The 25,919-nt window shown below is 40.9% G+C and overlaps 1 protein-coding gene and 1 pseudogene across 2 annotated transcripts in view; both read right to left on the bottom strand.

Moving 5' to 3' along the window:
* The window catches only part of LOC117400222 (RNA-binding protein 33-like), a 60,313-nt gene extending 57,588 nt beyond the window's left edge, over positions 1-2,725 (bottom strand). The window contains exons 1-2 of one of the 2 annotated variants that reach the window (XM_059023321.1): positions 2,465-2,725; positions 185-263 (exon numbers count right to left, since the gene is read on the bottom strand). In XM_059023321.1, the coding sequence (XP_058879304.1) occupies positions 185-263; positions 2,465-2,483 (98 nt within the window). In that variant the 5' untranslated portion in view covers positions 2,484-2,725. The remainder of the gene's footprint in view (positions 1-184; positions 264-2,464) is intronic. The other variant, XM_059023322.1, reaches the window with a different exon arrangement.
* A 2,643-nt stretch (positions 2,726-5,368) lies between these two features.
* Positions 5,369-6,664, bottom strand: LOC117400114 (putative nuclease HARBI1; annotated as a pseudogene).
* Positions 6,665-25,919: the final 19,255 nt, after the last annotated feature.

Here is a 25,919-nt window from a genome sequence, read left to right on the forward strand (position 1 = left end):
AGCCTCATATTTTAGACACAACGTGACACTTAGCAAGAACTTGGCCCAAGTCCTTGATGCGGAAAAAATCCATTAAGGCCACACTGTTGAATTTAAACATGCAGGCACATGGGTCGAATTTGATGAACTGAGATGATCAACAATAACCCGCTCTGCTTATGCTAAGTAATTGATGTTACTTTACCTGTCCATGTCCTCAGCTCCAGTTCTTCTCCTCCGTGACCTTTCAGCCCCTGGCTTGTCAAACTGATCAAACTCATCATCTGTAAAACAGATAGAGTAATCTGTTTTCTGACACTTTCAGGATCACCAACGTAACATTTTTGCATGCGGCATGCACAGTGAACCTGAATTAACTTGTAACTGCTTAAGACAAGATGCAGCTCAGATTCACTTGTACTGAAAAAATAATCTGTTTTGTGGTTCCCCTTATGTTCCCACTCTAAACTTTTAACTTATAAGCAATAATACCAGCAAGTATTACCTTACATTGCGTCTTAAACCAAAAAACAAGGCCAGTTTAGCAAGCACCTTGGATAAAACCAGCACTATCGATTGATTAGTTTGGGTGACCGCTGAGGTTTATAAACAAAACATCTAAAGAATTCTCAAACCTTGGTAAATGAAATTGCTCATGTCCTGTAATTTGTGTGCGTGTGTATATATATATATATATATATATATGGCTCGAAATGAACGACGGCCATGCACTAATTGCCGCAACGTCCCTCAAAATGTAGGGCTATTCATGGCCATTATGGCCGCAGTGCCCTTTCAGCTACAGCAACTAGAGACACAACTCTATTAGAAATTGTTTGGATCCAAACAATAACATGATTACGTTGCACCAATTCCAATATTTATGAATGCACTATGATGTCGGTCTCTAAAAGGAAAAAAAAAAAATATATATATATATATATATATATATATATATATATATATACATACACTGCAGCTTACTTGACTGCAGTCGAAAAACTGCCATTTATTAAGCTTAGCTTTCAGATTATAACAATGAATAAGAATAGTTTGAAAATATCTACAATATGACTGTTTACTGTGTTATATTTAATTTAGTAAATAACAGAACAGCCTCACTGAAACTTGATTTTTTACTGAAACAATAAAAGGTTAAATGTACAGTAAAAAAATAAAAAAAATAAGACCTGGCTGTGTTACATGCTCTCAGACTAGGCCTCCACTACACTGAGCATGCGAGCTGCAGCAAGCCATTTCCCATACAAAAGGACACAATTAGAGGTGCAGTCACCAATTCCCTACACAACCTTTGCAAAATATCTCAAATGTAAAATGCAGAGTTTACTGCAGTCATCAGCTGCATAGATTACCTATTCAACAAGTGAGTACAATACTAACATAAGCTACTGTTTTAATATAATTTTAGTGTCTTAACAAGTTGTTATATGTTAAGCAGTTGAATATGGTAGCAAGTTAACAACCAAATTGCTCTTAGATTGGCACCCAACAGTTGTATTTGGTGACCAGTTTCTTTTTTGGACCTGGAGCCATTGGCTTCCAGAAAAGTTAGTCTGGAGCCCTGTCTAGGCTGCTGATTGACAAAACAAAATAAATAGTTATCATTAAGTTAAACATACATACATACATACATACATACTCTTTCCACAGTAGTATTTCTAGAGCTTCAATCTGTAAATAGAGCAACTAGTTGTTGGCTAGATTTGAAAAGCCTGTACAGTATTGCTGAGGAATGAGTTGCACTGTATGAAAAGCAAACCACAGACGGAAATAAGACTCATTTTGCATAGCAGTGTCTCCCATTCCAGGTTTTACTACGAGCTTGATTAGACGCTCAAGTGCATCTTATTAGACGTATAGTAAAGCCGGGAATGGATCAAACTGCTATGCAATGGGAGTCTTACTTCCATCTCTGCAAACGCTGTTTTTTTTTTTCTTTTCTTTTTTGGGTAATGTTACTTTAATGTATATGTGGGACCAGGTATCAAGTGTCAAAATCCACATAATTAAAAAAATGTGCAAAAAACTTCCATTAGCCCACAAGCGACAAGAAGGGTCCATTCAGGCTATAAAAAATAAGATTAACATTCAAGCAGTCCGGCTGCAACCAGCAAATAAAAATATAAACGAGTCAAAATCGAGTAGGATACTGTAATCCTCATCACTGTGTGCGGCTGTACAGAATGCAGCACTAGCAATGCACGCGCACAGTAGCTAAACTAAACTCAACCTGCAAATATTTTCACATAATGTACATCGCATAAGTTTTACGTTGAACAACATTCAAACTAACTATTAAACGACCATAAGCTCGAATGCCCGAAAGACAACGCTAACTGAGCTCAGTTGTCTGCTGAACGCTAGGCCTTGACCCTGCTTGTTTGAGACCGTCGCCACTCGGGTCATTCGTTTAAAGTCTTCACCTTTGTTTACAAATAATATTGTATTGAAATATTAGCCATACCTTTTGCACTCGCAGCCATTTTTACTGGAGGGCGTCTTAAACACCAGAATACATTAAAATGCCGTCTGAACAGTAAGGAAACCAAAAACCAGTCGTATTCGAGGCTTTGTGTATATTTTTCTACTGCTGTTTTAAAATAATCTAAACATGGCCGAATGCTGCTGGCCCCGGTGTATTCTGGGAGAGGGACGGTGCATTACAGTCTGTCGAGCGTGCGCAGTTCTTGGGAAGGGGGATGGCTGTTTCACAACAATCCAAACTTGTTTAAGATAGGTCCTTAATTACTTCAGCGAAGAGCTGTTCAGTTAAGCAATGAAATATCCGGTACGAGGCAAGGTTAGGAAAAAGGTCTTGCTGAAGGCACCCAGTAATAGGACAATGGACGCAGGTTACATGTTTGTGCGATGCAAGTTCACAAGAGTGCATTTGATTGTATGTGTTTATTGATTGACTGGTCCTTGTTTATTGTTGTTTTATAAAATAATAAAATCTGTGTAATGTAACTTAATTATTTGCTGCGATTGAATAATATGAATCAAATAAATAAACCCCCCTCACTTTGACATTGTCTTTTTGTGTATTCCGATAGTGATTTTAAGATGTGGTTGAAGGTTCAGTGTAAAATAAAAAACAAACTGACACAAGCTCTTGGCTGGAATGATGCTGATGTACAGGGGTGGCCAACCCTGGTCCTGGAGAGCCACAGTCCTGTAAATCTGTAAATCATCTATGGTTAAAGACCTGGGCCCTGGGCAGGTTTAACAAACTCTGAGTTTAAACCTGAACTCTGGGTTGACTAACTCTGAGTTGTCAAACTCAGAGTTTTCGGTTTCAGAACAGGTGATAACAATGAGTTCAATCAACTCTGAGTTAAGTTAACCCTGAGTAAAGCGCGTGCATGAGGAGATAAAAAGCCCTCATCAAAGGAACGCAGATAACCTGATTCGTCATGGCAACAGGAGAAAAAAGGGCTCGAACCTCCTACTTCTCCCTAGTGGAGATAGAAATATTAATGAATGCGTATGCAGAATACGAGTATATATTTAAGAAAAAAAGCAATACCGTAGCAGCAGCAAAACAACGTGAGCTGGCGTGGCAGAAAATTGCTGACCGAGTCAATGCTTGAGTATTAATTGAAAAGAAAGAAAAGTGTTCCATTTATTCAACATTTATTATATATATATATATATATATATATATATATATATATATATATATGTATATATATATATATGTATGTATATATATATGTGTGTGTATATATATATATATATATATATATATATATATATATGTGTGTGTGTGTGTATATATAATATGTATATATGTGTGTGTGTGTGTGCGTGTTTAATATTTATGCAGGTGCAACCCAACGGGCACAAAATGTACTTGGCAGCAACTGAAGATGAAATATAAAAATATACTTCAAACAGGTAAGGTATAATTTCATTACAAGCAATTGTGATGTTGTTTAGCCTACCCTACCTAATTAAACCGCATTCAGTGGCTACATTCAACATGTGATATATTTAAGTAGTTAGTGAAATTTTCTAAGCAAAAAAAAAAAAAGTAAATTTTTCAGCCATCCCAACACTGCCAGTATTTAATATTGGCTATTTGAAAGTAACACCTAAATGCCTTTATACATACAAGTCTCCAAATTTGTGCTTACTGGACACGGTCAAATTTGACCTCCATTATAGCCAATAGAAAAAAGGCTGAGGGCCAAAAAACAGGTGGGGGTCCACCACCACCACCACTCACAGAGGCTGAAGAGATGGCCCTCAGTCAAAACAGTGGGCAACCTATTGCTGAAGGCATCTCTGGAGGAAGCTCATCTGACCCAACCACCCCCCAGGACACAAGGGCCTACATAAGAGGTTAGTTATTCAAATTAATGATATATATACTCATCCTTTTGCCAGTGTTAGCTCAGTGACGCCCACCCATCCATTTTTGACACAACTTGGCACACTGATTTTCTTGTAGTGGTACAATTCTTTGCAATTGACTGCTGTTACTCCTTCAGACATCATAATCTATTTTAAGGTGACTCAAGAGTTATATATTTGAAAAATTGTGATGTGGCCTGCACACTGTTGTAAAAACAAAATTCAAATTAGGTGGGGCACTTTTCTGGGTAAAGTTATAATTTAACTGTCTAATCTTCATCTTCATCTGATGGTGTAATCTGTCTGGTGGAGCCTTCTGCCATAACAGACCTCCATGCAGTTGTAAGTACTCTTAATACTCCACAGATTTTTCATAATGGGTTAAAGTAGAACACAAAAATTGTTAATTTTCATTACAGGAGTATGATGATGACACCTTGTCAGCTGCCACAGAGAGGGAAGATACAGAGAGACCTATTGAGGTTCACACCTTAAAAATAACATCTAACAGTTGATGATAGTGTTGTACCATAATAAAACTTGCACATTCTTTTTCACTAAGAGCGAAAAAGATTCTGGAAATTACAATGAGGAAGAGGGTCCATCCACCTCCACAGCACAACTTACCTCAGTAAGATGTTGTTCAGCATTGGCCCATGACTTACAATGAAACTAAGTAGACCTGGCACTGTGAAATTCAATGTCATTTTTTGTGTTCCTATAGCTCCCTGTGAAACAGCTGTACAAGGTGTACTTAAATAAACAAATTGAAAAATGTAATTTAGAAATGGACCACATAAGGCTGCAGATGCGAAAGGCAAAACTAGAAATACAACTGCTGGAACATCAGTTAAAGGTGGGTGAGGTGCCCACAGGTGGATGATTTTACTTGTTTGAACAACATAAAAAATATTAACTACTGTACTGCATTTGTACTTGCAGGAAATAAAGACGACTTAATAAAAAGAAAGGCATATTGTCTTTATTTGACACTGGGGAGGTGATGGGTCAGTCAGAAATGATGGTAGCATATTGTGTCTCTGACTGCTCTTCCATCTCGTGCGTCAGCGGGGTGGTCAGGATCGTTATCAGGATTGTTCACTGGTTGAGAAGGACATTGTTCTCCTCTAATTGTGGCAATGTGGAGAATCACACATGCCACAGTAATGTCACATGCCCTTTCTGGGGTGACCCTGAGCCTACGAAGGCACTGGAACCAGGCCTTGAGCATCCCAATGGTCATCTCTACCCTGGCTCGTGTCCTGCATTGAGCCAAGTTATAACGTTGCTGTGGGCTGGGCTCAGGATCAAGGTAAGGGGTCAGCAAATAGGGCTGGCAGGGGTACCCTCTGTCACCGAGCAGGTAACCATCGAACTCTCTTATGATAATACGAGGATACAGTTTAAATTTTCAGTTGCAATAGGAGGAAACTAAATATTGATTATAATAGGATATAGCTATATATATAAACTCACCACGGGCAAATCTAGCGCTCAGTGTACACTCACTAAACATTCGCAAGTCATGCACAGACCCAGGCCACTTTGCTTCCACGTTGCTGGTTGTGGGCTGCATCGCATATGATCTTCACAGTGCAGAACAGTAATTAGCTGCACTAGCTGTATTGTGAAGTATCTTTCATTTGGAATGCTAAAGTCTACTATTTAGGCCTACCTGCACATTAATGCTGTGGAAAGACTTCCTATTCACAAAATCTCCTTCATTTACTGAAGGAGCTGTGATAGGAATATGAGTGCCATCTATGCAGCCAATCACACCTGGAAACCCTAAAATATATCAAATTAACTGATTAGTGCTTCAAGTCTCAAAGCTTCATACTAAATAAATTAATTATTGCTTAGAGTGATACCTGCAATTCTGTGGAATTCTTCTTTGATGAGTCTTGTAGGTCTGTGACTTGGGAACACCACAAAAGTGTACAGTAAACGTTTCAGTGCAAGAGTCACATTTCTGACAGCCCGACAGACAGTTGCCTTGGAAATATGCTCAGCGTCACCGATGTTATATAGAAAACTCCCGTTGGGAGAAAAACGAAGTGCAACACAAAGAATTTGTTCCGAACTGAGAGCATGTCCACGATGTGTCATATGAACGATATGAGGGCTGAGAATATTGTTCAGATGAATGATCGATTGAGCAGAAAAACGGTAACGTAAACAAAAACAGATGATCATCAGGGAATGATAAAACATCCAAGCGGGGTCTGATCACCTTCTCCCGACAGAGATTTCTGCGGAGTATTTGTGCTTCAGTATCAACTGGCTCTTCAAGAAAAGGACACGCCATGTCTGACACCTCCATCAGTCTGCATGCTTCAGCTAAAGAGCAGGAGAAACTCAGGGTTAGTTGAAGAAAACCTGCTAGCGAGCAGGTTAGCTTCACGGAGTATGTTGCCATAGTAATTGACTCAGAGTTAAGCTGAACTGGCTTCGTGAAACCGAAAACCCAGAGTTTCCTTCAACTCTGAGTCAACTAACTCTGAGTTTTCACTAAACCCGCTTTCTGAAACAGGGCCCTGGAAACAAATGTTAATGATGTCCAATGAAGAAAATAACTGGTTCAATTAAGTAACTGAGAACGCAGGTGGAACATAATCCAGAAGACCCAGCGGCTCTCCAGGACCAGGGTTGGCCAGCCCTGCTGTACAGCTATGACCAAAAGTACCGCTTTCTAGTTGTCCCATATAGTTTTTTTGAAAAATGTGACATTTCAAAATCTAACATGAAGTACTGTAGAACTATTATGGCTTCCAGTAGACTTTACGATATAATTGTGTAGTTTCTTTGATTACATGATGTTAAATAAAAGATCTATATCCTAGGTATGGAGAAGGCAAATGGACTCTCCCACTCCATGGGCAGATCAATATGATAAGTAAATATGGATATGAAGAGTTATATATAGAGACGTATACAGTACATACACATTGTGTATTTATTTACCAAACTATATACCAGAACTGCATGACTGATAGCTATCAAATTCCAAATAAAATTATTCACAACAATCTGACATGCATATTATAAAATGTAGTGCTGTTGTTTTTGAGAATTTTGCCACACTACAGCGAAAAAGAAAAAGACATTAGCTTCAAAGATTAATAATCTCATTCTTCTATTGAGAACATGGTGTTTGCCTACACAGAAACACACTCATGCTAAGGACTGTCTGAAACATTTAGCTTTACATTCATGGACATCAGTTAAGACCTAACTATATTATTTATCCCGGATTATACTCATTGAGATGCAAACGCCTCTTTTCTAAGCAGCTTACAATTCACAGGCAGGCTTTAAAACCAGACTTTGAAACATAATGTATTCACTTGAATTTAATACATGTAAAATAATGCATTCCTCCTAAAGAATATCAGGTCACGTGTTAGTGCAGTGTAACATCGCGCGGATAGAAACCAGAGCGATTTTTTGAAAATACCGCTCGGCAAATCTCCATCTAGACCAATCAACTGAAGTGCTGTTGTGTGACGTGCACGATGTAGTGAGAGATAGCGAACGAAAGACTGATTTTTGAGATGCAAAAATGCCCTCAACTGTATGATACCTCTTGTCCAGATTATAAAAATACGCTAAATAAGCAAGACACCTGGGACACCATACAGGCAAAATGAACACGTCAGGTAAAAAATATGTGCATTTGAAGAGCAACAGAAAACATTCACTATAGCGCACAGTATGCCATAGACCTCCAAGCAAAACACTTCAAAGTTGAAAATAAAGAGGTCTCAATAATGATGGGCTTCTTGCAGTATTTCATGGTGTTTTTTTGTACATGTTTTTAAATTATATTGTCATAAAACTCTTGGATTCGCCATGCCAGGTAAACAATTCAGTCATGCAATACACACTACAAAAACTATATATATATATATATATATATATATATATATATATATATATATATATATATATATATATATATATATAGTGGCGGTGTCAAGAAGGACGCAAGGCAAGGTTTCAAGGCTAAACTTTTTATTTGTTTTTTTTTGCTCACACTTCTACTAGTCGTCTCTTTCTTCTCTTTAGCTCTTTCTTGTCTTTAGCTCTATCTCTCTCTAGGTCTTTTTCTCATTAGCTATTTTTCTTCATCTTTCAGTCCGACCCTCTGCCTGTGTGTGGATTGCCTCGCCCTGATGCGCCTGCCTGCGGTTGCCATTGGTGTCAGAGTGAGATGCAAGTACCGCAGCATGCACTTGTCGGACTGTACCTGGTGAAGAAGTCCAGGGTGGACTTGAGGCTGGCAAAGGAGACTAGCCTGACAGTGTAACATTGTTGAATGAAACATTCTCTTTTTTCTTGACAAAAGCTTTGGTGCTACTCTTTGTCTATTTGACTACTAATTGTTCTGCCTAAAAAACGCCATAGCAACAGCTTCTCCCAAGTTATCGCAATAATTAGCATTTGTTGAAATTCAAAATTAATGATAGCAGCTGTTGTGTTACAAAAAGCAAAAGAGAAAGGTACATTTTATAAATAATTCTGCTCAAGTGTTTATGATGTGTTTTGCGAACTTGTCAGTAAGTGTTTCGCTTATAAGGTCTAATCACATCACAGCAACTAAGATGATTTCAAATTGCTGAATGATAGCCAGTGCCAATTCAACTAATGTAGTGACTGAGTCGAAGTGGGGATCGAAAAGCTAAACTCGCGCCACCGGTATTTATTTTCTCTCGTTTTGAGCTGGTGCAACTCTAACAGGATACTTGCTATTTTACTGGTGTAGAGTAAGCATGTAGTTTTCTGTATAAATGAAATGACTATAAACTTGTATTTCATTGTTGATAAAATCACTCCTGCAGCAAAGACACAACGCAGCGTTTTGATTATTTCAATCATTCCCTTTCAGGGGTACAACAATTGCATACATACAGGGTCTGTGTTAATGAAGCGTAGCATTTATCTATTTAAATGAAAAAGGGTTTATTTTGACACAACTTTTAAAGCTAAAGACTGTATTTTGTGACATTTCTTGTCATGCTCTGCTTGAATGTTCATTTACGTTTTTTTTCTTTTTTCATTCATAACATGGATGTACACGTGGGAAATGTTATTGAATACTGTGTTCAATTGTTAATACTCGGTTGTCAAAAATGTCGACAAAGCTGTATTCTGATCAGAGGCAACAAAATAGACTTAGAAGAAAAAAAATTGTAGTCAGCTGTTTCATGACCAATCCTTGTCTGAGTGGTCTGCTTCTAATGGCAACTGAAACATTGGTTTAAAAAAAAAAACAAAAACCTTGATTTTGACTTCCTGGTTGATATCTTTGCAAAAATGAAGCCTAGCCGATATCCGCTGCTTCACTAGGTTTATTCATGCAATGCCACTTTTTTAAGTTTGTTGCTGAGTTTATTATTATGGAGAGGGGGGCCCTAAATGCCTTCTTTGCCCCCCAGCCTTTTGTGAAGTGACCCCTGGTTCTGGTGATTTCAGAGTGATGCATCCCATTGTGAATATGTAGAAAACCTGAACAAACATTTAATAAATGTATGGATTGTGATCAGGTTTGGGGGTCAACTCCTGTTTTTCAATTCCCATTCCCTTTTAGTCAATTCCAACACGTCACTGATCAAAATTGCAATTAGCAGTATTTTCTTAAAATTAGCTTCACACAGTGGCAACACATTACTTAAATAGAAGTCACTGTTAATCAGTTAAATTGGCTTCAAATGATAGCAGTTGAACAATCACAGCAATTATTATGTCTCTAAAATATCAATTCCAATTCCGTCAAAGGAATTGTAATTGGGAATTTATTTTAAAAAGGAATTGGAAATGGAATTGTAATTGCAAAACAGGAATTGACCCCAACCCTAATTGTGATAAACACATTTTCTTACAATACCTCTCATTAGCACGACACACATTATCACTGCCCCCTTGCCTTGTGTTGAATATCATTTGGATCTTTTCTAGTATTAAAGGCTTAGTTATCACACCAGCAAACAGCAGAATAGGGGAGGCAGTAGGAAAGGAGCATGTGAGGGCCTACTCCTGGGTTCTTCCAGTTTCCACACATACAGTAGCAATACCAACCTAGATCCTAATCGGAAAAAAAACGTTAGATTATTATCATAACCCTGGTTCCCTGAAATAGAAATGTAACCATTACCGAATGTGTACTTACCTGAATATTGAATACCAAAGCTGCTCACCAAGCCAGTGGCGCGGTCATGACTTCGTCCCCGAGGTATTAAAAGGATTGCACTCACAGATCTCAGAGTCATTTTTCCTTCAAGCCTGCTGCAATCATGGACGCAGCGACCTTGAAGGTTAATGATTACATTTCTATTTCAGGGAGCCAGGGTTACGATACTAACCTAACGTTCCCTTTCAAGTACGAAATGTTACCATTACCGAATGGACTTAGAGACGAGGATTGGTCATGAAACACAAAATAATGCATTTACCAGCAGGCTTTGCCCTGCCCCCTGTTTACATGCATGGCTCTGCCCTGCCCAAACAATTACAGTGCTACCTTGTTATAATGCAGTTGTCGGGGTCCATGATTAGTTCAATAAGTGTTTCGCCTTATAATGAATATTGGCATTTTTGTTTCCGAAATGATTTACAATGCCCACAGCCAAATTAATATTGTAGTGTACGGTAGAAAGTGAAGGAGACACACACAATTTGCAGGTACTTATATTCACGTTTTTTTGGAAAATTATTCCCTGCCTGTGTTCAAAAACAACAAAGTCTTACACTCTTGACACAGCAGTTTGTCTCACTCGGCTCTGCCTGTGCTTGTGTTTAAAAAAAACAACCCAGGTGCCAATGTTTTGCATATTGTTGACTTTATTTAAATTGAAAATGAACCAGTGCTCCAAAGCAACTCTATTACCATTTCTCAGGTAAAAGGTAATTGAATTGAGCCCTGTTGAAATACATGTATGCCAGTCCCAGGGACCTGTAGGATATTTTGAAGCAAGTGCAGAGGCAAAAGGACATTTTTTAGAATATATTACAATCACTGGTAGAAAGTTTGTAAGAAACCATTTCAAACAGTATTTTAACTGATATTTCATTAAACTAATTTGGCCTTTGGCTTTATCCTTGCAAGTTTCAATTTGCAAGTGTTACATTATGTACAAAACTTTGAAAAATGGTTACTAGTCATCTCTAATACACTGCAATTTAATTAAATTTCAATTCAATATCAATTTACATGTGTCGTGGAAATTCTAATAAAGGAAGAGAGACTGCGAGTTCCAAACACACAGGCCTTTATTTCTTAAGTTTGCAAACTGAGAACACTCTCAGCACACAGGGTGCTAGATAATCATCGAGCAGTGTTCCAACATACAGAGTTGGATCAGTTTCTTATATACCTTAAAATTGTCAGCAAGGCAGAGGGTTAGCCAATGATGATTCAGGTATTAGCATATAAGAGAAAACTTATAACTATGCATACTTGGCATAAAACTAAGCAAGCAGATAAAAAGGATGGGTGGTTTGGGTATACGTGCAAAAAGACACGTCTGGCTCATCCTTTTTTCTCACAGCCGCAGCTGCAGTGTAGGCATCTTGCGGTTCCTTATCTTTAGCAAGGCATGCAAGGTTATGGGAGAACAAAATGCCAGTACATTATGTCGAGTCAGTTCTATTTTCTGTAACATTTCTATAACATTCCCTCCCTTTTGAGACTTTGTCTCAACCTTATTCAGAAAATGGATTCAAACACACACAATAGTACAAGTTAAAGCGAGATTTACAAAGTTTAACATGTAGTGTAATATGAACAAAGTGACGACCCAACGTATCCCGCTTGCAGATTTTCCCCACTATCTTAACTCATCAGGTCATCTGCCATTTTGTTGAAAGGGTCATCATTTGAATCATTACACTGGTCATCATTAGTAAGCAGGGGCATGTTTAAAACAGTGTCAACAGTTTTAGTACATAACTTTTTCACACAAGTTATGATAAGCAAAAACAACAACAATATCACTACATCATATATAAACCAGTGTCAGTAATGTTCAAAGTGTTCCGTACAGTATGGTTGAGCATTTCCCACCAACCATTGTCCGCATGTTTTCAATCATGTTCTACACTCCATGTGTGCAATGTTGTTTTTGTTCTGAGTTCTGTGCGATTTTCAGCGTAGCTGTGGTTTGTAGTATCTGGCTCTTTTTTATTATCTTTTAGTTCAGTTAAGAGCCAGATGAGAAACACAGTTAATATGCTGCCAAGAAAAATAAGTCAGGACTCTGGGGGTCCAAAGCTGACTGTCCCCAAGGCCATCCGAGCCGTCTACGTTGTTCCAGGGGGCGATACATCTTCCTTCGGGCTATAGGGCACTTTTCCGCAATGGCTTGCGTGGATACAGGTTGATCGTTCAGCGACTTTCACCGCTGTCTGCGTTGTCAGGAGCACCTGGAACGGACCTGTCCAGCGTTGTTGATGCCAATGCTTCCGGAGGTCTTTGATGATCACCCAGTCCCCTGGCAGGAGCTTGTGGAGCCTTCGGTTCCTTCGGTTCGGTTAGAGCAGCTTTTACCCTGGGAAAAATAAACTTCAGAACATTGTTAAGAGCAGCACAATATTTTACCATTTCATCCTCACATCCCATTAGGGTGAGCCTATTTTGAGGAAAAGGTGTGTTCAGCATCCGCATTGGGCGTCCCGTTAACACTTCATGAGGTGCTAGCCCTGTAGTACTGTGCGTGCGTCCACGCATGTACATCAGGGCCAATGGCAATACTGTAACCCAGGAGAGCCCTGTTTCAGCCATGAGCTTAGTTAGTTTAGTTTTTATTGTTTGGTTCGCTCTCTCCACCAAGCCTCCGCTTGCGGGGTGGTAGCTACAGTGTGTGCGTAAATCAATTTGTAGGCTTTCAGAAATGTTCTGTACCACACTGTTCGCAAAATGAGAACCATTGTCAGATGTCAATTTAGGTGGCAGACCCCATCGGGGTATAATCTCTCTCATCAGGCTTTTTACTACTGCCATAGCTGTGGCATGTCTGCAGGGGAATGCTTCAATCCATTTAGAAAAAGCATCAATTATCACAAGGCAGTACTTGTAACCTTGGCAAGGTGTTAATTCATTAAAATCCATCATGACATGTTCAAGGGGCCCTCCGGCCTCGGATGAGCTGATACGGACATGGGCGTGCTGCGGCCTACATTATTGGTCATACAAATCACACATTTAGCACAAAATTGGTTAGCATATGTAGAAAAACCTGGAGCAAACCAAAAATTGTTAACAACATTCACCACCCCTCCCTTTGACACATGGTCTTGGCCGTGTGCCAACTTAGCTACATAAGGGAAACATGAACGGGGAAGGGCAGGCAACCCAGTGGGTCCTCGCCAAATCTTATGAGTAGAATCATAAGAGCATTTGTTTTTCCACAGAGCTATCTCGGCAGGTCCCACACTGTGTTGTAAGTCAGCTACATCCTGTAAAGAAAATACATATTCAGTTAAGGCAGGTAATGACACCATTTGGAGCACAGGGGCCTGAGTTGATGCGGCCACTGCTTTAGCAGCAGCATCTGCAACAGCATTCCCTTGAGAGACAGAATCAGAAGCGTTAGTGTGTGCCTGGCATTTACATACAGCAGCGTTCAATAGGGGCACATCAGTAAGATTGGGTCGTGGCTTGCAGACCTGTTCTACTAAGGTGGTGCAATCGTGAGGCTCTCCATCGTGAGGCTCTCCATCGTGAGGCTCTCGGCTTCTGTAGGAAGAAGTGTAGAAGGGTTAAGCACAGTACAGCGTTTTACCACAACATGTGACATGGTCATTAATACATTCTGGTAATGTAATAGACGAGCTGGAGTCAGATGTGCTGTCTTGGCCTGTGAAATGAGAGCATGTACTGCATGAGGAACATGTACAGTTAGAGGGCACATTGCAACTAGGTCAGCACTAGCCAGCACAGCTTCAGTGGCGGTGGCCACCGCTCTCAAGCAACAGACTAGCCCTCAGGCTACGTTACCAAGGCGCTTAGAGTAAAAAGCCACAGGACGTTGTTTTCCCCCATGCTCTTGTGTCAGTACTGCTGACATGAATCCTCCCTTTTTACAAACAAACAGGTTAAAAGGTTTAGAGTGATCGGGTAACCCAAGACAGGGCGGAGAGGACAAGAGTTGTTTAAGTTTTTTGAGGGCAGTTAGTCCGTCAGGAGTCCAGTCAATTGTGTCTTTCATAGTCATCTTATGGCCATGTATCAAGTCAGCTAGGGGCTGAGTTACTGCAGCATAATCTGGAATCCAAGCTCTACAGTAGCCAGCCATACCTAGCAACGTCATCATGTGTTTTATTTTTTTTTATTTTTTTTTGTGGCAGGCTGGGGCAGTGTCAGAATTGCAGTGACATGCTCCAGGCCCAATTTCCTGCCTTCCGGTGTAATATCGTGTCCCAAGTATTTTATAGATGGTGACACGAGCTGCAGCTTTTTTTTTTATACCTTATGGCCATTACAAGCTAGGTACTCTAAAAGAGCTCTTGCATCAGTTTCGCATGCGTGCTGAGTTTTAGAACACAAAAGCAAATCATCCACATACTGTATGAGTTTGCTTCCACCAGGGGGAACAGCTGACAAAACAGTAACTGGGTTTGGCACAATAGGGGCCCTTGCATGTATCGCGTCATTTACTAACCTGAGGTCTGGACAAATCGCCATTCTCCCGAGGCTTTGCGGACCGGGAGAATCGGGGTGTTGCAAGGCGAGTCTGGGCAGGGCACGATAGCTCCTCTAGAGACCAAAGATGCATGCACAGGAGCAATGCCTTCCTGTGCTTCCTTGCTGAGAGGATACTGGGCACGGCTAGGCCGGTGTGTGCTTTTTGGTGTGACTGTTAGGGGCTCTGCCCCTTTCATAAGGCCAATATCATACTTATCTTTTGCCCATAGAGAATCGGGGAGGCCGATCAGCAAGGGTGAAAACGTGCCTCCCAGTGCTTCCTCAGGGGGCGCATCTCGGTTCTCTGCCCCATGGATTCCCCGTTGGACAGGCGTGACCCAAAAGAAAGGAGCGCAAACAGCGCGAGCACTGGGGGAGAATTTGAACCCGTCTTCAATTTGCCAGTCAGTCACCTGCAACACAGACTTAAGCCAGACACCAGTATCTTTCCACTCTACATCATCGGTTTTTGCTATGCTTATACGTGGCACAGAGTCAGTTGTGTGGTAAAGTAAAAACTGATCGCTATTTAGTTTAATGGCTGCAACACAAAAGCGTAAACCTATATACAAGGCGCTGCACGTAATTGTTTCGTTAGATGGAGGTTGTGCTAACCACTCTCTCTCAAATTCATAATCTCTTGATAAAGGTGAGTACAGGGCAGTGCAATGTAAGGCATAAGGTGATATAAACCCAGTTTCATGACCCCAATGTTGTCGAGCCAATTTAAATAATTCCTCAATTTATTCACCTCCGTTTTGTATATCCCATGAATAGAACCAACTACCGGTCTCAATCATTTGGGCCATCATCAAGGGACACGAGACGGTAACTCCGCTTTGTTCACATTTAATTTCACAATTGAATTTACATAGTAGATCTCGTCCCGCTAGGTTGCAAGGGCAGCATTCTGAGAAAATAAACCGATGCATAAACGTTTTCCCTTCATATGTACGGGTAAAGGCATCATAATTTTCTCCCTCAATACTACTCCCGAGGCTCCCACTGTTTTTACTGATTCATTTGATATCATTGGGTTATGCATAGTTCTAGCATTTATGACAAACATTGCAGCACCAGTATCAATTAAGAATTCAAATGACTCACCATTCACGAAGAGATCAACGGTGGGGGCTTCTTGAGGTTTAGAAAAAGTTAGCACGTACTGCTTGTTCGCTGTTTTGGTGTCAGCTGTCCCTGCCTCGTTTCATTCTGGTTTCAGTTTGTATAGTGATACTTGCGGTGGGGGAGCGCTCTGCCAGTTACTCTCGTTGGTTTGTTGTTGTTGCTGCTGCTGTCTCTGACACTCTCTAGCAAAATGTCCTTCCTGGCCACAATTATAGCAACTAGTGTCTTTATCCTGGTTGTGGAAGTTTCTGTTGCCACCGCCTCCGCTCCCCCCTACCCCCCGTCCGCCCCGTCCGCGTTGGTATCCGCCTCGGGTTGGTCCTTTGCCCTGATAATAAGCCAGCTGAGCTGCTTGCAATTTAACTCCTTCTTTTTCAGCTTTTGTCTTTTGATTGCTCTCTTGCTTCTGTTGTTGTCTTTCAGCGTGCTTGCAATGTAATGAGGGGAGCCGTCTCCCATCCAATGCATGTCATCCGTACCTGTTTATTGAGGGCAGGTACGAGTCCGTTTATTATGGCTGCTTTTAAAAGACTGTTGTATTCATCGGTGCCTGGTCGGAGTCCGCTGTGTTTGCGAAAGCACGTCTCCAATCTTTGTCTATATTCCTCTAGAGACTCTTTGGAGTGCTGTGTGCTCTATGTATAGCATCCCAATCGGTTTTAGTAGGGTATTGTCATTTCAATCTGTCCAGCAACTGTTCAAACTGCGGTTGATATTCTCCATCCCCTGCCGGTTTCCACGTCAGATTTTTGTCAAAAGTATCTTCGATGTCCTCCCAGCGAAGCTTTAATTTGCATCGCATAATGTGCCCTATTTCAGCGGCAGAGGGTTTGTATTGACGCTCAAGACGGGTCATCTGCTCGCTGAACTGAACTGCATCCTTAGGGTCGGGCAAGTCTTTAGCAATGTGTTTAATCTCATCTTGTCTCCAGGTGCGCTGAATCAGGACCTCTGGCAGCCAGTACGCTGTCAGGGGGGCCATGATAATGGCGTTGTTCAGATTGCCTTTTGGTCCCAACCGTGTAGTGAGCGTGCTGGAAGATCCTGATGTCTCAGGGGATTCTGGCGATGATAAGAAGCTCAGTCCAGGGGGCGACCAAGGGGACCAAGTCCACCGGGAACCGCCTTGGAAACCTGTCGGGTTGCTTGGGGTGGATATCAGAGGCGGAGGTGCGGGCAGCGGACTCTCTGCTGTGGGCGGAGGCTGTTGATGGACCTGGACGGGCCGGTCGGGCCGAGGAGCAGGAGCAGGGGCTGTGGAAACAGGAACACAATACGGGGGGGGGAGCAGTCCCTTTCCTCATCGTAATCTCTGTTTCTCTGTCTTTTTTTTTCACTTCCTCAGTACTATCTTTCTGACTTGCTTTTACCATTATGCTTTTAGCCTGCAATGCTGTTTGTCTTTCTGCTTCTCGTTCTCATTTCCTATAACCATCCCAGTCTTTTTCTCTTTCTTTGTCTTCTCAAACTCTAACTTTTCTCTACATTCTTGTAACTTGCTTTCACTCTGGGTTGCTTTTAGTGGAAAATCAGCTATTTTATGCCACAGAACAACCTGGTCTACAACACCGCGACCCCATTTATCAGCCATCGTTCGTCCCGGTCCAACCAGCGCGTCCGGGAGACAGACCTCCTTTTTACTATTACTTGACCTCATTGTAATCAAACCCACACGCGCACACACACAATTATCAGATAACACTCATTCACTCACTCATTCACACGGTTATCTGTCGTCCACACTATATCACTGCCTATTTTTATTTGCACCACCTGCACAGAAAAATTACTTTTCTTAATTGACCATCCAACAGTGCACTTGGTATATTGATCAACTACACTAGTAGTATGACCTTTTTTTTTTTTTTTTTTTTTTTTTTAAAACTGTGCATTTAATTTTTTCAATTGTTATTTTTAGTTCCATATTTGGTATTTCATACGATATCTTTTTAACTAGTTTCATTTGTAATTACTTATTAGTATTATTCATAGATCAGTCGAATCACTTAATTTACCTGTTTCCGGATCAGGATTTCTATGTCTTAGACAACAAAGTTCCCAGAACTTTTCTGCGCAGCCCGTTCCCAGAACGGGTTTTATCAGGTTCCCAGAACCTGAACCACGTGGTCTATCTTTTTGTCCTCTAGACAATAGAGTTCCCAGAACTCTTTCTGCGCAGCCCGTTCCCAGAACGGGTTTTATCAGGTTCCCAGAACCTGAACCACGTGGTCTATCTTTTTGTCCTCTAGACAATAGAGTTCCCAGAACTCTTTCTGCGCAGCCCGTTCCCAGAACGGGTTTTATCAGGTTCCCAGAACCTGAACCAATTGGTCTATTTTATGTATGAGGAAAACCAGTCTCACCCTTTGTCTTTGTTCGGTACGGCGTATCCGTCCACCGATGCTCCCAGCCGGGTTCAAGGCGGGTCCTTCACCTCCGAAACTATTTCAGAGTGTGGTTCCCTGAGCCACTCCTAAGCAGCCCCCGTGCACGGTTAACCTCAAAGTCCCCGGGAGCAATCGGAAAACGGAGCTAGCCGTCCCACCTGGGTCGCCAAGAATTGTCGTGGAAATTCTAATAAAGGAAGAGAGACTGCGAGTTCCAAACACACAGGCCTTTATTTCTTAAGTTTGCAAACTGAGAACACTCTCAGCACACAGGGTGCTAGATAATCATCGAGCAGTGTTCCAACATACAGAGTTGGATCAGTTTCTTATATACCTTAAAATTGTCAGCAAGGCAGAGGGTTAGCCAATGATGATTCAGGTATTAGCATATAAGAGAAAACTTATAACTATGCATACTTGGCATAAAACTAAGCAAGCAGATAAAAAGGATGGGTGGTTTGGGTATACGTGCAAAAAGACACGTCTGGCTCATCCTTTTTTCTCACAGCCGCAGCTGCAGTGTAGGCATCTTGCGGTTCCTTATCTTTAGCAAGGCATGCAAGGTTATGGGAGAACAAAATGCCAGTACATTATGTCGAGTCAGTTCTATTTTCTGTAACATTTCTATAACACATGGCATCAATGCATCAGTCGAACATGAAGCCTGCTAAACCCAAGAACATGTCAGAAAGTATGGAAAGACCCTGAGCTCTAGGGTTATAGGGAGTGATGGCATTAAGTAATTTACTCAGTGTCAGTATTCCTTTCCTTGGATACATTTCTGGGCTTTTGGGTCAAACCCAGAGGGCTTCAGGTATTGTTTAGAGTTCGTTAACCTCGACTAAAGGGACTTTGCCCAAGACCACTGAACCAAAATGAAACCCACAGGAGGACCAGACAAATACAAAAACAGAATATGAGGAGGCAAAACACACAGCGGAGGAGTGAACCGCAGCCTCGGTATTCAACGCGCTGCGTGATCTGCTCCATGGCAGAGGCCATTTCAGAGCCTTTCAAGGTCAACACCTGTAAGCCAGGAGGATAAAGAGGATAAGAAGTACGATTTCTAATTTAGGAAAGTATACAGGGACTTTCCTGGAGTAAGACATGCAGTGAATTGTGATACTGAAAGGTATCAGAGGATCACAAGTTGAGCCAGCATTATTTTTTATTTTTCAATACCAGATTGATAAACCAGCGTGATTTCTCACTGGTTTTCAAGTGCAGCACCTGTTCATGAGATTGATTCTTTCAGTGCAGTATAATAAAGCTTCCAATTTGTTAACATTCAATAGGCAAGAAGAGTCGGTTACAGCTGGTGTCATTTACAACGGAAGTGTCATGCTGAGCAATGTAATCTGATGAACTTCTATTAGTCTAGAGGTCAGTTTTGAGAAGTGGTGACCAACACTCTCCCAGCAAACATCTGGTATAGGTATGAATATGAAATATCACAGCTTTATTATCTTAACCCTTTGCTGCCCAGTGTCCAATATACCTGACACTGAGAATATGCATTAAATGGGTATGGGAACATACCCTGGGCAGTAAAGGTTAACTAGTGTGTTCTTGTTGTTCTTTACATTCACTTTGTATACCATTTCTGTTTCAGACATCACATCCTCAAATATGTCCTCTCTCCAAGTGCAGCTGGCACACAAGTGTGTAGCCTGTGCCCCTGCAACACACTGCCCCTAGTGGATGTAAGAAACACCACATGTGTAGGATTCATTAATATACATAAGTTCATCTTTATCTTTAAGATTCTCTGAGTATAAATGATACACAAAGTGAACTGAAACAACAAAAAGAACACATCAGTTAAGACAACTGTGACATTTCCTCATAAAGGAATTTAAAAGATGAATGCAATTAAAAAACAAAGTGAAACAGACTTTAGAAACTGTTTCAACTGCTTTTGGACCTCATTCTTCTATATTGGTTTGGAAACCATGACAAGTCAACCCCCATTGTGTTTTAATACTCTTCAGACATGCTCCATACAGTATGTGCACTTACAACTTATTGTAATGTGCAGCCTCAAGTGAATAAACCCCAGTGTTAAGGGTGTTAGTCTGTGATCATAGCCTGGCGTCTGGATTTCAGTCAACAGCCACTAGCACCAAACAAGAAGAGGCAGAAAGGTTGCTGTTTCCCAGAGATTATAAGAGCTGGAAACAGGGCAGCTTCTACCATGGGCTGTAGCTGTTTTTCAACCACTTTGAGATCTGGCAAAGATGAATAGACAAATGACAGAAGCACAGCATCACAATATCCTGGTTCATCATGTCCTGCCTTGTGGAGAAAGTCTGTTTGGTTCATGATTTCAGATCCTACATTGAAAAACTTGCCAAACCCTATTTAGGTAGGTAAGATACTGGATGAGCTAACAGTTATTGCCTTGGAGGATTCCTGAATATAATCCGATAGAGCTACCTAAGGCTGTACTCAAGTCTCAAGGACAACTAAAGCCAGCAACCCTAGACCGGCGGTGGATCATGCTGCAGCAAAACTGTCTGTGCTGATTTCCGACTCGGCTAGTGCTATCAGTATTGAATTCATGTGACATGACAATGAAACATAGACCAACTTACTGTCAGTTAGGGGATTGTAGCCTACAGAATCATTCCATAAAGCTTACCTGTTGTGCAAGTCTCTTATTCTTTATACACTTGGTACAATACTAGTTTTATTTATATCTTTTTTAACCAGGGAAAGTCTCCATTGAGAAAAAGCCAACAACCCATTTACACACGACTGTTTCAAGACAAAAACTTAAAATCTTCACACCATGAACTTAAAATCATCACACACACAATCAGAGCAGTTCGTAGGTGCTCATGCAGCAGTTTCTTTAAAAAGTTATCAATGATGCTAAACTGTAGAAAGTCGTAAGAGAGAATGGGGCACCAGAATGTTTTGGGCTCCCTGGACATGTCGTATATCTAGAGAGACACTCATTTATGATGAAACGTAATTTGGACATACAGTACTTCAACACGCTATTGAGGGTATCATAATCTGGGGATATATAAAGGAATCTGTTTGTATGTGAAACGTTTTTTTTTACATGTGCATACATTGGGTAATAATGGGTCGTGGTAATTCACTTTTTAATGTTACTAATGGCTATCATGATGGAATTTGAATAATGACTCTCGCCAAAACGCAGTGCAATACCTTGAAAAGCACAGCCCTGTTGTTTCCCACTTTTGTGCTATAGACTAAATGACCTCTGTTTTTTGTACTCTATCCTCCATCTGCACATCATAAAGAATGGAATACTATCACTAGATCTATGAAAGAGCCTTCCCACTAGCAACGCAATCCACACTGCCCATGGGGAGTCGCATCAATGCCTTCATTCCCGTTCTTAACTAACCAGATACTTTTTAAAATGAACATACAGGCTTGCCGTAATGTGTGTTCATTCAAAACTGTACATCAGACATTGCCACTTTAATGCTTGTTTTGCTCACCTGGGCTACACCAGAGTTGGTAGATGACATTTCCAACCTTTGATTGTTGCAATGCAGCAGTATAGTGACAGTAGCATTCTAGCTTTTCTATTCTTAGCAAAGCGAGTGGCAAGCAGGTTGAAGGCGGCACGGATGCTTAGATTTTTTTGTATAAAACTGGAAAATGATTTTGTGACTCATCGGTTACATTATGTTTCTCCCTACGGACAGGAATAACAATGCAATGTGGATTGTGTGGCTAGTGGGAAGGTTCTTCGATAGATCTAGTGATAGCATTCTATTCTTTGAGATCCAGTCTGTGTAGATGGAGAGGATAGGAGTACAAAAACAGGGGTCATTCAGTCTGTAACAGAAAACTGGGAAGCAGGACTGTGCTGTTCAAGGCATTACAGTGCCAGGGACGCTGTGCTTTGGGATATATACTGCGCTGCTCCACTGCTAGATACAGTACATTAGCAGGAGGTGGAGAACATCAATCTTATGTAAAAGCATTGCAGAGAATACCAGAGTTAATGAAACCAGCTTTTCTGAAATGTGTAAACCTGCCTCAAAATTCCACTGTAATTTTAATGTAGTCAGTGATGTTGATACATTACCCCTGGTGGAAAACACTAGCAGGATATTGAGTTAAGGGACGGCAGTTCTTAGGTTCACCACTGTTTAGATCAATCAAAAACCTGGTCATTTTAAGATCAGCAGGTATCATCAGAATTCTCTTGAAATGTCTTGCTGCAAATAATGGATTTGATCCAAATTGTACAATTGAATGTTCAAATTATTATTATTATTATTATTATTATTATTATTATTATTATTATTATTATTATTATTATTATTATTGGTGTTGTTGTTTTTCTCTTTCTTCTAAGTTTATGAACCCATAATATGGAATTGATTGGATACAGAATGTGACAGAATTGGACATGGTTGGCACAAAAAAAAAATTTCTACACCTGCTGTAAAGTGTTATAAAAAACAAAAATATACACAACACCTTAAAAACTAAAACTAAGAGGCACTTGTATAGAATGTTTCCTCCCTAAAGAGATAAGAGATAAAGCTTTAGTAAGCCAGTATTTACACGTTTACAGGCACACTAGTGCTTTATGAATACAGCCCGGTATATTTTATAATTACTTGTGATGCCTTCCTGATGCTGTCTTCCAGGACCCTATTGAAACGAGATGTATATCTCAAGGGTTCTATCCTGGTTAAAGAAACACCTTTGAAGGCCTTTGTTGCATCAAAGCAAGACGGCACATTTCTGTGTAGAGGGAACTCTGAGCTTCCCAGTTTAGACAACCTTGAGAGTACGAAAGGAACAATGCACAAATTGAGATATAATTAAAACAAGAAACTAAGAAAACAAGAAACCATTCAGTCAGGAAGATTCAAACCACCACAAAAGGAAATCAACACACACCCAAGCAGTACATGTGACGCTATTTACTCTAGAACTCATTTAGTTTATGGTCCTGGTCACAGTAGGGTTGTATTTGTTATGTTTTAGTTAATAATATTTACTGTATCCTTCTTGATAAAGCACAACTATTTACATGTCTTACTAGGGCATTCCAGGGATCTCTATTAACATACAGTTCATTAATATTCATTAAGATAAGACAGGAGAAGAGATTGGGTTATAAAATATTAACATGTTAACAGCTGTTTCTTTAGCAGCATTTTCAACCAGCTGGAAGGCAGTCGGCTCTGCATGTATAGGTTTCATTTCTAAGAACAGATGAAACATGAAAAACTCCTGTAACAGTTTTTATATTCTGGTGCATCTTTTCACTAACAAATGCTGGTAAAATCAAGGTTAACTAATCCTGTAGTTTCTACCTGGTTGCTTGTTGTTTTTATTATTATTATTTCATACTACTTTATACTATAACTGATGGCCATTATTTTATTATAATTATGATTTTTGTCTTGGGATCTCTCTAAAGAACAAAAATGCATGTGTGCGTATGATAAATATAAATGAATAAACAAATAGGATTCTTAATTGACTGTTTATGGAATGGGTTACCTAGCTGTGCTGTTGATGCTGAATCATTGGGATCCTTTAAGACCTGACTTGACAAAGTTTTGAGAGCATCTAGTTAATAGGAACGGGATGATCACTCTTCTTATGTTCAATGGAGACACTATGAAACCAACACTGGCAGAAGGCTACTGCACACATTACATCTTTCATCTTGATGAGTAGTCCCCTTTAATATAAGTGACGCTATAATTAAAGCACCACCAATAATCTGAAGACACTTTTAACTGTATCTTCCCTGTATCACTACAGACCTCCCCCTTTCTCCAGTGGCTTGTGTTTATTTGTTTAAGTGCTTGGTGGGGTGCTGATTCAAATCAGCTGCAGTATGTGTTGAGGTGCTGACAGACAGTAATTGTGAGGGAATTAGTGTGCATATACATACCTCAGGGAAAACCTGAGTCAAGCTGATCCTTTTGAAATGTCCTTAGAGGCTGTACAAATTTAAAACAAACCAAAAACAATCACAAGTCAGATGATGTGTGCGTGCTGGCATCTGGTACAGCCACATATAGGGTTGTTGTATCAAAGTGCTGGCGTTGGGTACAGTCACAGATAGGGTTGTTGTATCAAAGTGCTGGTGTCGGGTACAGTCACAGATAGGGCTGTTGTATCAAAGTGCTGGCGTCGGGTACAGTCACAGATAGGGCTGTTGTATCAAAGTGCTGGCGTCGGGTACAGTCACAGATAGGGTTGTTGTATCAAAGTGCTGGCGTCGGGTACAGTCACAGATAGGGTTGTTGTATCAAAGTGCTGGCGTCGGGTACAGTCACAGATAGGGCTGTTGTATCAAAGTGCTGGCGTCGGGTACAGTCACAGATAGGGTTGTTGTATCAAAGTGCTGGCGTCGGGTACAGTCACAGATAGGGTTGTTGTATCAAAGTGCTGGCGTCGGGTACAGTCACAGATAGGGTTGTTGTATCAAAGTGCTGGCGTCGGGTACAGTCACAGATAGGGTTGTTGTATCAAAGTGCTGGCGTCGGGTACAGTCACAGATAGGGTTGTTGTATCAAAGTGCTGGCGTCGGGTACAGTCACAGATAGGGTTGTTGTATCAAAGTGCTGGCGTCGGGTACAGTCACAGATAGGGTTGTTGTATCAAAGTGCTGGCGTCGGGTACAGTCACAGATAGGGCTGCTGTATCAAAGTGCTGGCGTCGGGTACAGTCACAGATAGGGTTGTTGTATCAAAGTTCTGGCGTCGGGTACAGTCACAGATAGGGTTGTTGTATCAAAGTGGTGGCTTCGGGTACATTCACAGATAGGGTTGTTGTATCAAAGTTCTGGCGTCGGGTACAGTCACAGATAGGGTTGTTGTATCAAAGTGCTGGCGTCGGGTACAGTCACAGATAGGGTTGTTGTATCAAAGTGCTGGTGTCGGGTACAGTCACAGATAGGGCTGTTGTATCAAAGTGCTGGCGTCGGGTACAGTCACAGATAGGGCTGTTGTATCAAAGTGCTGGCGTCGGGTACAGTCACAGATAGGGTTGTTGTATCAAAGTGCTGGCGTCGGGTACAGTCACAGATAGGGTTGTTGTATCAAAGTGCTGGCGTCGGGTACAGTCACAGATAGGGCTGTTGTATCAAAGTGCTGGCGTCGGGTACAGTCACAGATAGGGTTGTTGTATCAAAGTGCTGGCGTCGGGTACAGTCACAGATAGGGTTGTTGTATCAAAGTGCTGGCGTCGGGTACAGTCACAGATAGGGTTGTTGTATCAAAGTGCTGGCGTCGGGTACAGTCACAGATAGGGTTGTTGTATCAAAGTGCTGGCGTCGGGTACAGTCACAGATAGGGTTGTTGTATCAAAGTGCTGGCGTCGGGTACAGTCACAGATAGGGCTGC

The sequence above is a fragment of the Acipenser ruthenus genome, chromosome 4 (genome assembly GCF_902713425.1).
Source record: "Acipenser ruthenus chromosome 4, fAciRut3.2 maternal haplotype, whole genome shotgun sequence".
Classification (NCBI taxonomy): Eukaryota; Metazoa; Chordata; class Actinopteri; order Acipenseriformes; family Acipenseridae; genus Acipenser; species Acipenser ruthenus.